This window comes from Conger conger, chromosome 13 (assembly GCF_963514075.1).
Source record: "Conger conger chromosome 13, fConCon1.1, whole genome shotgun sequence".
NCBI lineage: Eukaryota > Metazoa > Chordata > Actinopteri > Anguilliformes > Congridae > Conger > Conger conger.
Genome location: NC_083772.1, coordinates 30,978,208 through 30,989,844, shown reverse-complemented (window position 1 = coordinate 30,989,844; position 11,637 = coordinate 30,978,208). Strand labels below are relative to the sequence as shown.

Sequence of the window (11,637 nt, the reverse complement as noted above, 5' to 3'; positions counted from 1 at the left end):
TTCAGGGAACTCTAGAGTTTGGCATTCATTTTGGCTGTTGTGAGATGGTTTAAATCTTTTGCTTGCAAACAGGCATGTTGGCTTGTGATTTTTAAAAATAAAACTGCAAAAGCCAGTCCCCCTCTTGAGGTACAGCCTAATTTCTGTGTCTGTGTTTAACCAGCAAACCACAGGTCCTGCTGTAGTCTCATTCCACGTGTCAAGACTCGTACAGAGGACTCAGAGTGACCTGCGCCAGACATTCACCAGGGCGAGGAGAGCTCCAGAGGCCAAAGGGACTCTTGGAGGGAAAAATCCAATAAAAATTTAGTTTGATTCTTCTGAAATAAAATGAGCGAATGATTAAGAACAAGCAGTTGTGAGAACAGCATAAAAACTGAAGCAGTGTTCACGTACAGAAACTTTAAACAGAGACCTTGAAAAATGTTTTAAAAGAAAAACGCAAATGACACAACGGCTCATGGTAAATAGTTTATGTTTTTTTTATCTTTGCAAATACTGTATAGAAAACACATACCGTAACATTATGAAACACTTAAAGCAAATCCCAGACGTAACACAGTAATCTACCATTTCATAAACATTCCTTCTTTAGGCTTTTACTCCCACATACAGCTAAGGCTTCAACTTGAATTTCCAGCACTACAGGATTTTTCTACATATTCACAGCTGGCGATTAAACACTGGTTTGTTGCTTGTTGTTTATTCAAAATAGCTATAAACATTTATATTGTAATATTTGGAAACCGATACATTTGTATTTACACAAGCTTATCGAATGACTTAGAAATATATACTGACCTGTGCCCTCTATATTCAGCTTAGATCACAGGAAATGTATCAGATTGTTCCTGTTCCGTTAACCTGTGGCCTATTCATAACGGTCACTGGAAATGTTGATAAATTCTTGCTCTCAGACAAACTGACTCATTCCTGTCAGCCTTTCGGCCAGCAGGCGGCCCAGACAAACCGAGTATCAAAGACACAACTCGCAAACTTGATAGCAAATTAACAAGACAAACGGTCCCTTTATATCTCTGTCCAGAGTCACTCTTCTATGACAGATTCCATTAGACCTGCTGCTGAAATGTACAAAAACACAAATCAACAGAAGAGACAGGTACCAAAAAACCGAAGAGAGCACAACACACAATCGTACAGCATACAGAGCACAAGGCAGCCGTGGGGTCTCTCTCTGACCCTCCCTCTCTCATCCCCTTTAGTCCTTCAGCTCCGGCCACAGAAACAAGCTCGTAATGCCCCCCCTCCCCACCCCGATTGCCACAGCTTGATTTAAAAAAGGAAAGCAGCACAAGAGGAACGTCGGTCCCCCTCACCTTCAGACTCCAGTAAAAGTGCCAACGTGTCTCTGCACCCTCTCCCCTGGCATCTAAACCATGTCCCTTTGGGCCTGGTCCCTGTAAAGGTTAGCGTAGCGTTCTCACAACGTTCCTGCAATGCTGTAAGAAGGTTACGCGTAAGCCGTGTGCATGGAGGAGGCGTGGCTATCAGGACATCCGTCTGGAATGAGGAGACCAGCTCAGAGAGAGGAGGGAGGGGCCGGGGGAGTGGGAGGAGTCCAGCTAAGGCCTCCGTTACATTTGGTCAATCAAAAACATCTTCAAATATAGGATCGGATATGGCATGTGTCAGCCTGGCTGGGAACAGTATGAGAATAAAGAGATAAAAATCCATCCAGACTGATACTGGAACACCCAACCTCACTGACAGCAGGCATGCAGACTGTGAGCCACATGTTCTGAGAGAAGAAACCAGTAAGTGATGAAAGGCAGGAGGGGACTACATGAACCACACGTACAGCAAAGTCTTCGGAGTTTCCCGTCGGCTGAATGTCTTCAATTATCAGTAAGGGGAGGGGGACAGGGTCCATGGATCACTGGACAAAGAGGAGCGGGGAGAAAGGCTTAGAGGAGGGTTGTTAGTTAAAAAAATCATTTTCTCATAGTGCAGGAGGGGGCTGGCAGAATTGAGCATGAGTGTAAATAGTCTGAACAAACGGATGTCTTAATGAGACGTATCTACAAGCGCTCGACTGGCCGTGAGGATGCGGGGTGGCTAGTTACCATAGCGGCCGAGAGAATGATTTCCGTTCGTTTGTCCCGTTTATACAAGGTGTTTTTATGGGTTTTTTAAAATGACATAAACTTTCCCCCACAACCACCCCCCCCCCCATATCCTTCTATCACCTGTTATCACTGTTCTGTGTCGGTCAGTCATTGTTTTTTTTCCTGTGTCGGTCAGTCGGGATCTGTTTCCGGGTCGTTCCAGAGAGTTCTTCCGGGGGTCCCCGCGGGGGCTCCGGGGCGGGGCGGGGCGCGGGGCTCAGCCGTCGTCGGGGGTGGAGGAGTCTTCGGGGAACTCGTCGGAGGAGCAGCTCTTGTGGATGCGGCCGTCGCTGCGCATGCTGTGGAAGGTCTTGCGGAAGGCCTCCATCATGGAGTGGGCCAGCCGCTTGGCCTCCAGCTTGCCCTCGCACCGCACGGCGTGGCAGTCCATCTGGAAGGTCAGGTCGTCGTTGATCTCGCGGTAGATCCAGGCGAAGACGTTGGGGCTGACCTGGTGGTCGGCCGTGCAGTAGGCGATGCGCGCCACCTGGTAGGTATCCATGGCCACGGTGGCTTCGCCGTGCCCGTCCAGGTGGTGCAGCCTCACCTGGAAGGGGCGGATCTCCAGGATGGCGTTGGAGGGCGGGGCGTCGCCCTGGTGCTGACAGAGCCCGCTCACGGCCGATTCGGTGCAGCCCGACAGGAACTGGGAGCCCGTGATCGTCACCTTGCCCAGGTACGTCACCTGCAGAGACCACAGAGATCATCCATGCCGTTAGGAGAATGACATCTATAATAATAAAAGCTATCGTTAATCGTTTTCATATGGATTTGTGCTACAAGGTAATGTTTTAGGACAGTTTACAATTCCATCCAAATTCTGGAAATGGAATGGAATGGAAACAATTATAACAAATATTTCACTAGTTGGCTTTAGCATGTAATGTACACTCAGTGAGCACTTTTAGGTATTTATTAGACTTATCTTTTAGACTTATTAGGTCTTCTGCTGCTGTAGCCTATCCACTTAGAGGTTTGACACGTTGTGTGTTCAGAGATGCTCCTCTGCATACCACTGTTGTAATGTGTGGCTATTTGCGTTACTGTCACCTTCCTGTCAGCTTTGACCAGTCTGACCTTTCTCCACTGACCTCTCATTAACAACGCATTTCTGCCCGCAGAACTGCTACTCACTGGATTTTTTTTGTTTTTCGCACCATTCTCTGCAAATTCTCTGTTGTGCGTGAAAATCCTGGGAGATCAGCAGTATTCAAACCACCCTGTCACTTAAATCACATTTCTTCCCCATTCTGACATTTGGTCTGAAAAACAGCCGAACCTTTTGAGTACGTCTGCATGCTTTTATGCATTTAGTTGCTGCCACATGATTGGCTGATTAAATATTTGCATCAACAAGCTGGTGCACAAATCTACCTAATAGCGCTCACTGTGTACGTATATCATTCCTGTGTTTATATTAGCCAATAGGAATATTCTTTTTTCATATTTTTTGTACAGAGAGATAGAGGGGGGGAGAGCAAGAGAGAGCAGAGAGAGAGAGGAGAGGTTTTCATCTTTGGAATAATTGCAGCCCTAGTTAGCATCCTCTAGTGCAATATAAACAGTATAATAATATAATAACATACAGGGAGAGCTGGCTGTTTCTGACTCTGGCCTGTGTTTACAGGGGGCTGCCATTTAACTTTCTGGGTCAGAGTTCATTACTTCAAGCGGAGTGAGTTTGTCATTTCCATAGAAACGGAGGCTGTCTCAAAGCATAGTATAACTCAGGGGGCCCCCCACCATCAGACACAGGACACACACATACAGCGTGTGCAAAGCACTTCATGTAAATACCATGAAAAATACTGTAGAATAACATAGTATATACAAAGAGGCATTCCACAGAGAAACATTCAGACAATGCAGTGAAGCACCCACATGGATACTCTGATTTGGTCCTGCTCCTGTGATGAGGAACACTAATATAGTCAAAGTGAGTCAGACTTTCCTGACACAAAGTGACACATAAACATCAACCGACACGCTCGGCGTCACAACGTGACAATAACAGACAGCAACGCGCAATGTGAGCGAGACGCCGCGCGGCACAACCCATGAGGCCTGGTCCCAGTCCAAACAGACGGGAGAGAAAACCCACGCTGCTCCCCGCTTGTTTTGCTTCTGGAGCTCCAATCCTGCCAGTGGCCACAAAGTCCAAATTTGGCTACTTTAATCCCTTTCCACTTTTCTTCCTATTTTTCCTCCCAAAATGTAAACTGCCCAAGCACATTTAAAACGGCTCGGCACAAATCACCAGGGAAACGGGCTTCCTCCGAATCCTCGCTGTTGGAGGCGTGTCTGCCTCAAAGTTTCTGGCCACAGAACGATGGCCAGAGACTTCACTTCCCAGCGGTTACGAAGCTGTGACTGGATTCTCCTCAGGAAACACAGTCAACCACCATGACTCTGCAGTAACCTGAAGCATGACCCTGTAGTAACCTCAATAATGACTCATTAATTAGGTATTGTAGTCCAATTCAAAACTTTCACTTGAAAGCCACATTTGAAGATCACACAGCGACATTCTGAGTACAAATAACACTGATGAATATTTATTCTGGCCTCTGACATGAAGTGAGACAATGAGGCCATACAATGGCCCTTGTGCTAACCAAACCACAAAACCTTGGTTCTGGTTGACCAGACATACATTTGTCTCACGAACAAAGGAGAAACGTCTGAGGAAAGGATGTTGTTTACATGGTGGCCATGAACCAAGTTCACACAGCGATTCAGTGGTAAGTCTCATTTGAATAAATGGTTAAGAAAACATTTGAGTCTTTGCTAGCTAAGTAACCATATGGGCTTGTTGAATGAAGCATCCTATGGTACCTGGATGAACCCAAGACGGGTGGCTATTGGCTCATCTGGAACACCAAATCTGAGAAACACCAAAGAATATTCCACATTTGAGTCACCATCAGTAACTGGAATCCTGCTGACACACGATTGTGACATATCAACAAGTGATGCATCATAACTGATAGAAGCGGATATGTGAGGCTACCTCCCATGTGAAGGCTACTCACCAATGAGGACGTGCAGTCCAGGACTGTTAATCGTCAAACCTGAATTGTGCCTGCAAGAGCAACAGACTCCTTCACCAACATTACTGCTCCGCTCGATGCCTCTCATCGACAGGATGTTTTTTGTGTGGAGAATGGGATATCACATGGCTGTGCTGTAAATGTATTCATTCTGGTCACCCAGCTCATTCATCTACCTGGAAAGGGGGTGGAGGTTATGCATGGTGGTTGCCGTGGCAACAGACGAGACTTGACCATTTTGTAGCACAGCCTGTTTTTTCCTCTTGCTTTCAGAAAATTGGTTCTCTCTCTCGCTCTCTCAGTTTGTGTGTGAGTGTGTGTGTGTGTGTGTGTGTGTGTGTGTGTGTGTGTGTGTATGCGTGTTTGTGTGTGTGCTCACAAATGGGGGAGCCACTGATTAGCATTCATCTGGTGTTTATTATGCAGTTTTGCAATCTGTGTTCAGATTGAAAAACTGCATAATAAAGGAGAGTGATAATTCATCTTTTGACTTCAGCAATCTCACCGTCATTGGACACAAGCGGATACTTAACTGAATATCAACACCCAACCATGTGAGAAACAGGTGAACAGACACAATTGGTTCACCAAAGCAGTTTCAATCCAATCATGTAGACTATATGAGAGTACTCACTGTTTCCTGCATATCTGAGGATACTCATGGAAAGATCTTAAATTATATTGAAAATACTAAGATAAATAACAGATAACTGGGTATATCTGTGATTATGCTACTATAACTGGAGCAATATCATAGATAGTAATCTGAGATTGCTTGATTTACTGAAGATACCCAGTATTATTCAAATTTATTGACAATATTGGACAGTACCCACTGCTTTCTGGATCAGAGATTACTCAGAGACCACAGTCCTCCATGTTAAGCAGCAGGACTACGTTTTAGTATTATGGGGAGGAAATTCCTGTAATAACTTGTGTATTCAACAGATTATTTATTGCAGATAAAAACCTTCCTTTGCATGAAACGAATGAGTTTGGAAACGGAGACTTGCTGGGCCAGGCAGGGCACATTCTTTGAAGTGGAGCCTCTCTATCCGTCTATGGGGAGATTTATATCCTCTCTGGGAGCACAGTCATCCCAATCTGCCCTGTGAGACCCTCATATCCTGTTTGTGAAGACCTTTAGACCAGACCGTCCCTGATCAAGCCCCTGCAACGCAGTGTCCTGCGCAAACACATGCACATACACAAACACACACCACTCTGGGGAAAATCGAGAGAGTTCATGCACTAACAGACTATGAGCTAGTAAAAAGTGAATTCATTTTTCGTAAGATTAGTATGTCCTCTCAGATGTTCAGGTTACACACATTTCACACAAGTACTAAATTTTCATATTGGAAAGTATGTCCCCAAACACCAGGAACTGTAGCTAATCTACTGGTTTGTCTGCAATCAATGGCGATGGTTTGTCTACAATAACTATAGGCTCTCTGACCACACACTGCCTTAACCGACACAGTGAAACAATGGATCATACATTCAGACCTTAGTGTTTTCAAGGTCATGTTCCCCAACATTGTTGCACACCACCAAAAACTAAATAAAATAGTTTTCAAGCCCCCAAACCCCCCAATAATTTTGAATATAATGGGATTCAGGGCCAGTTTCTACAGGCATAGTCATAGTCATAGTCATAGTCATAAAACATTTCTAAAGGAGGCTTGATACAGTGCTAGATACTATCCAGCTTATAGGCAAACTGAGCAGTAGGTACACTTAGGGGTAGGAAAGGTGAGCATTGCTGGGCTGAATGGGCTGTTCTTGTCATTATATTATGTTATGTTATGTTTTAATGCATCACTGTGAAATGTATATTTTCGAAACATATTTGCAATATATTGGGTCATTCCGTGAAATCAACCAGAGGCGTAGGAGTTGACCACACCAATTTTGCTCATACTGTGTAAATGTTCTATTCAATAAAGAACATCCAAAACATTGCCTCATTACATTTGTCATTCTAGAGATATTAGCTCTTAAAACAAGGGGATGGTACCAAAAAAGTCACTTGCGAGAGGAAATTACTTGTATAATAGGCTGTTGGCATTCTTCTTGGTTAAGAACAGTCACAAGGAAAATTAAGAAAAAAGGGTCATTTATTTAAAAAAATGATACAATGCCAAAGTTGGGTCTAGCCAGAATTACCAAAAAGTGTTAGATATTCAACCAAGTGGATAAGGTATAAAGTTGTCATGTCAACAGCCTATTATACATTTTGAAGTAATTTCCACTCGCAAGTTACTTTTTTAACATAAAATATCTACTAGTCTTTGAAGTTTGGAAGTCATACACCATGTGAAGCTGTTGTAGTAAACCATCAAATATTGAAAACAAATAGCCAAGTGGCATAATTTAAGATTCATGAGTAACCATAACAGTACTTAACAGTAAGAAAATTGGAGTTCATAATCTGAAACTAGACAGAAAATTGTGTCAGACTCAGAAGTTTTTCCTGCTTTAATGCCAAAGATATGATGCTCCAAAATCGACACAAACCCCAATTTCCACTAGGTACAACCCCTGCCCCCCTCCTTTAAGAGCCATTATCTCTAGAATGACAGAGCCAATGAGACAAATGTTTTGGATGCTATTTATTGAATATATAAAGAACATTTATACAAAGTTTGGGCAAAATATACAATTTCCATAAGGGAATGCATAGGTAAACAAATGCACAAGAACATCTTCAAATGTAATTAACTGTTTTAACACAGTGGAACCTGTGGTACAAACACTCTAGATGGTGTGACATCTGATGTTCAGAAGATCAAGCCTGTAGAACAGATATTATTTTCCCTCCAGCCTACTCCCCCAGAAGAGCCTCTGTCCTGCTGGGGGCTCATGTAGCAATACACCGTAAGAGATGAGGAAACCAGCCTTCCCACAGAAGCGGAACTACAAATTAAATTACCAGGTACAGTCTGGTCAAAAAGCATGCTGGATTTTTAAAAACAGTTTGCAGACCGGGACAGACACAAACACCCCCCCCCCCACACACACACACAGTGCTGTTGATGGGGGGACTCCACGTCATGTCCATTTCTCAGACCAATGTAACACACTGTGGCACATAATGAAGGAAACCGTATTTGTGACTGCAACGCTGCAAAGCAACATTTCCATCTTTGATAGAACACCCCTCACATCCCTCTCCATTCACTGCTGGAGTGTGATGGGGCTGTCACTTTTTTGGTCAATAATTTTTTGAATCCCAGGAAAATGTGAAATTTCTAATGCCGCATGTAGACAAGGGTAATCTCATTGCCCAGGCAAGATCAGGAGCCCAATTGTTTTGTGCTCCTGGTAGCGCTCAATATCAAAGAGTCCAATAAACAACAATCCTTGTTATGGAAGGTATACCATTGGGTAGCCCAGAAATAGCCTAAAAAAGGTAATGTGTGGGACAAGCTGTCTGTGTAGCCTTTATAGCCTATATATTTGAAATGGAGGAGACAAGGAAAATTAACCAAATTGGCAATAACACAGGAATGGCTTTAAGAAATAGTACAGGTTATCTGCCTTTGGTGACAAAATGATAACCCAGAAGCTGGGCTACCATCTGCAGGGTATGCAAGTGGCTATTGCCCTACAACCTGCCAAAGGCTAACAATTTTTTCCCCCCTCCAAAGATTAGTCAGTTCAGTTTAGTTTAAGTTATGCCACTGTTGTGAATTAAATCTGGCCATTTCATTGAGGTTTTGACGGTAGAAAATTAAAACCAAAATCAAATATATCACTTATTTATGAGATTCAGTCAAACTAAATTTCTGGAAAACGCGCCGTCTCTAGACTGTGATGATCAAAAAAACCCAATCTCCACACTGCGTAGGCTTACAGACTATAGACACTGGCACTACCGGCCTGCACAGTGGCAGCTCCTCAGGGTACGCAGTTCTCAAAAAGGAAGTGCCTGTGATGCCAAGCATGTAAAGACAAAAGCACCATTTCATTTTCCACAGCCGAGACAACATCCTGTTAACATGCCGGAGACACAGAGAGGGCGCGAGAGAACATCCGCAATCACATCTGCGTAAATTCCAGAAGGAATTCTGAATTCCTAAAGGAGAGCCTGGCCGAGCGGAGGACCCAGAGCCCTTCTCTTCAGATGAAGAGGCACAGGACGGGGGGGGGGCTGGAGGACGGGAGGGAGGGTTGGTTTGGGAGAGGGCAGGACAGGTCCTGCAGCTGCAAGCCCAGATTGTCCCTGACCACACTGCTCCAGACTGTTTACTAAACACAGGCACAGCTGTTTTCAGAATCAGAGGGACTGAGCCGCACAGACAGCAGTCAGTCTGTCTGTCTGTCTGCCAGTCTGAGGCCACACTCCCCCTGCTGTAGCATACTTCCACCTCCTGTTTAGGAACGCATAACTTAGAGACCTCACAACCGTCCGCCAGACTCTACATTATAACATTACTCACCATTTTATTGATGTTTCAGAACAGGGATATAAGAATAGCGTCTCCCCCAAAGCTCGGTCCAAAGCAGAACTATACTTAACTGCTACTGCTCCGTCCCCACACAAACTGTAAATCCCACTTATCCCCTCCCCCTCTTCATAGTACACCCCCTTCAAAAAGCTTAAAGTCCCTTCTACATTCCTGGGGAAGTTGACATTCTTCTGTACTCAAGGAGTCTGTGCGTTCTTGCTGGCCTTGAACATGGTTCTGTGTGCCCGTGGAAACATGGTACAGTACCGGCCCTGTCCACCCCGGCCAGTCCCCACACCGACCACTCCACCTCCACCTCTACAAAGGGGGCTTTCATACCCCCTCCATCTCCCCTGAAATACCGGGATTCCCACCACCAGGGGGCAACCATCTCTGTGCAGTCCTGACTGCCGTCAAACAACATCAAGAGCTGATGAAAAATAAACTCAGTTTCACACAATAAATATTTGCAGGAGGCCAGCGGAGGTGTACGCTTCCCCGGCTAACGCACAGAGACGACGGCGTTTCGAACAAAACTAAACGCAGTGAATTGTGCGGTGTGGGTGTAGTATTCTGCGGTGTGGGTGCAGGGTATAGGAGCAGACAGGCAGACGTGCAGCAGCCCTGCCTCTGAACAAAGGCAGCAGCAGTATGGTGCAGGCCCCACAGTGGCACTGCATTAGCATGTCTGTAGCTAGCTCCTCTCTTGCTGTAACCCTTCCACGCATCGATAGTTGTTCCCATCTCCCTTTCCTTCTCCCTTTCCCTCCCTCCCTCCCTCTCTGCCTCTCTCCCCTCCCCCTTTCTCGCTCTCGCTCGCTTTCTGTTTTGCTCTCTCGTGCACCCCCCCCCCAGCACCTCTCCCTCTAGACAGCTTTATGGTATCCACAGTGTACCAGTACAACAGTGCTTTGTTCCACACGTCTCGCACTGCATGTAAAGCCATGTATGACAGTGCAGACAGCACGAGGGACAGAACCAGTGCGCGGAGCTCAAACTACGGCTAATACGCCAAAACCCACGTGTTCTTCATATCAAAGAAAGGAATTTGTGGGAAACCCAGGCGGTTATGGAGATTAATATGTATGTGCAGAACCCGCAGTTAACTGGAAACGGCTGGGAGACCACATTCATCCTTGAGCGATTCTCACTCTTGCAGTGGAGCTGGACGGATCCCCCCCTCGGTCACACAAAGGAGCAGTGAGGATCCTGAGCCACCCAGAATCCTTGCTGAGCAGAAGAATTCATACAGATACTGTTTTCGGTTTTTCTAAATATGTCTTTAAAAACACATGTATCTTATATATGCAGACCATGGTACTAGTATTTTGGAACCTGTGAACAAATATTGTGAACAAATGAAACCTTGTGCCCAAATGAACACACATGGAAATATTGATCGCTATGTCAACTATTGCAAAGCTTGGCAGCCTGAAATACCACAATAATAAAATGGAAATTTAAGTACCTCAAGCTTTACTCCGATTTGAACTGTTTTTGAACTCAAAGCAGAATTATTTCAGGGTGCACATAGATTTATTCACAAAAAAGGGAACCATACCATGGTCTTCCAACTCCAAGTCAGGAACAAAAAAATGTTTTTACCTTCTGTTCAGAACGTGTCATTTAAGTCACCTCTGCTAAGTGAACTAACAAATGGTAAGTACAATTATGGGGTGCTGTACCATAGTGGGTGCTAGCTGGTCAGCTATTCCTTAGTTCAGGGTGTTAAGACAGCAGGGATACTGCTTGTGGTCCCACTTCAGTTGCTCGGAAGCTAGTTAAGCAATTGTTTTAATTAGCTTGGAAGAAACACTCAGATTAATGCTCTGGAAATAGAGAGTAATACAGTACAGAATTCTGAAGGTACAGAATTTACCTGAACCAAGATAAGCTGGTCATGAGCATCAGAGTTACGGTCATGGATTAACGGCTACCACTAACGCAGTCCTGCAGCCTAATCATTTGTTTATTCTCTCATTTGCTATATAGTCTATATGACTCCCC

At 44.8% G+C, this 11,637-nt stretch overlaps 1 protein-coding gene across 1 annotated transcript in view; it reads right to left on the bottom strand.

Annotated features, from left to right (window-relative positions):
* Positions 1-458: 458 nt before the first annotated feature.
* The window catches only part of pid1 (phosphotyrosine interaction domain containing 1), a 28,456-nt gene continuing 17,277 nt past the window's right edge, over positions 459-11,637 (bottom strand). Inside the window, exon 3 of the mRNA XM_061217434.1 lies at positions 459-2,811. Coding sequence (XP_061073418.1) covers positions 2,344-2,811 — 468 coding nt within the window. The 3' untranslated portion in view covers positions 459-2,343. The remainder of the gene's footprint in view (positions 2,812-11,637) is intronic.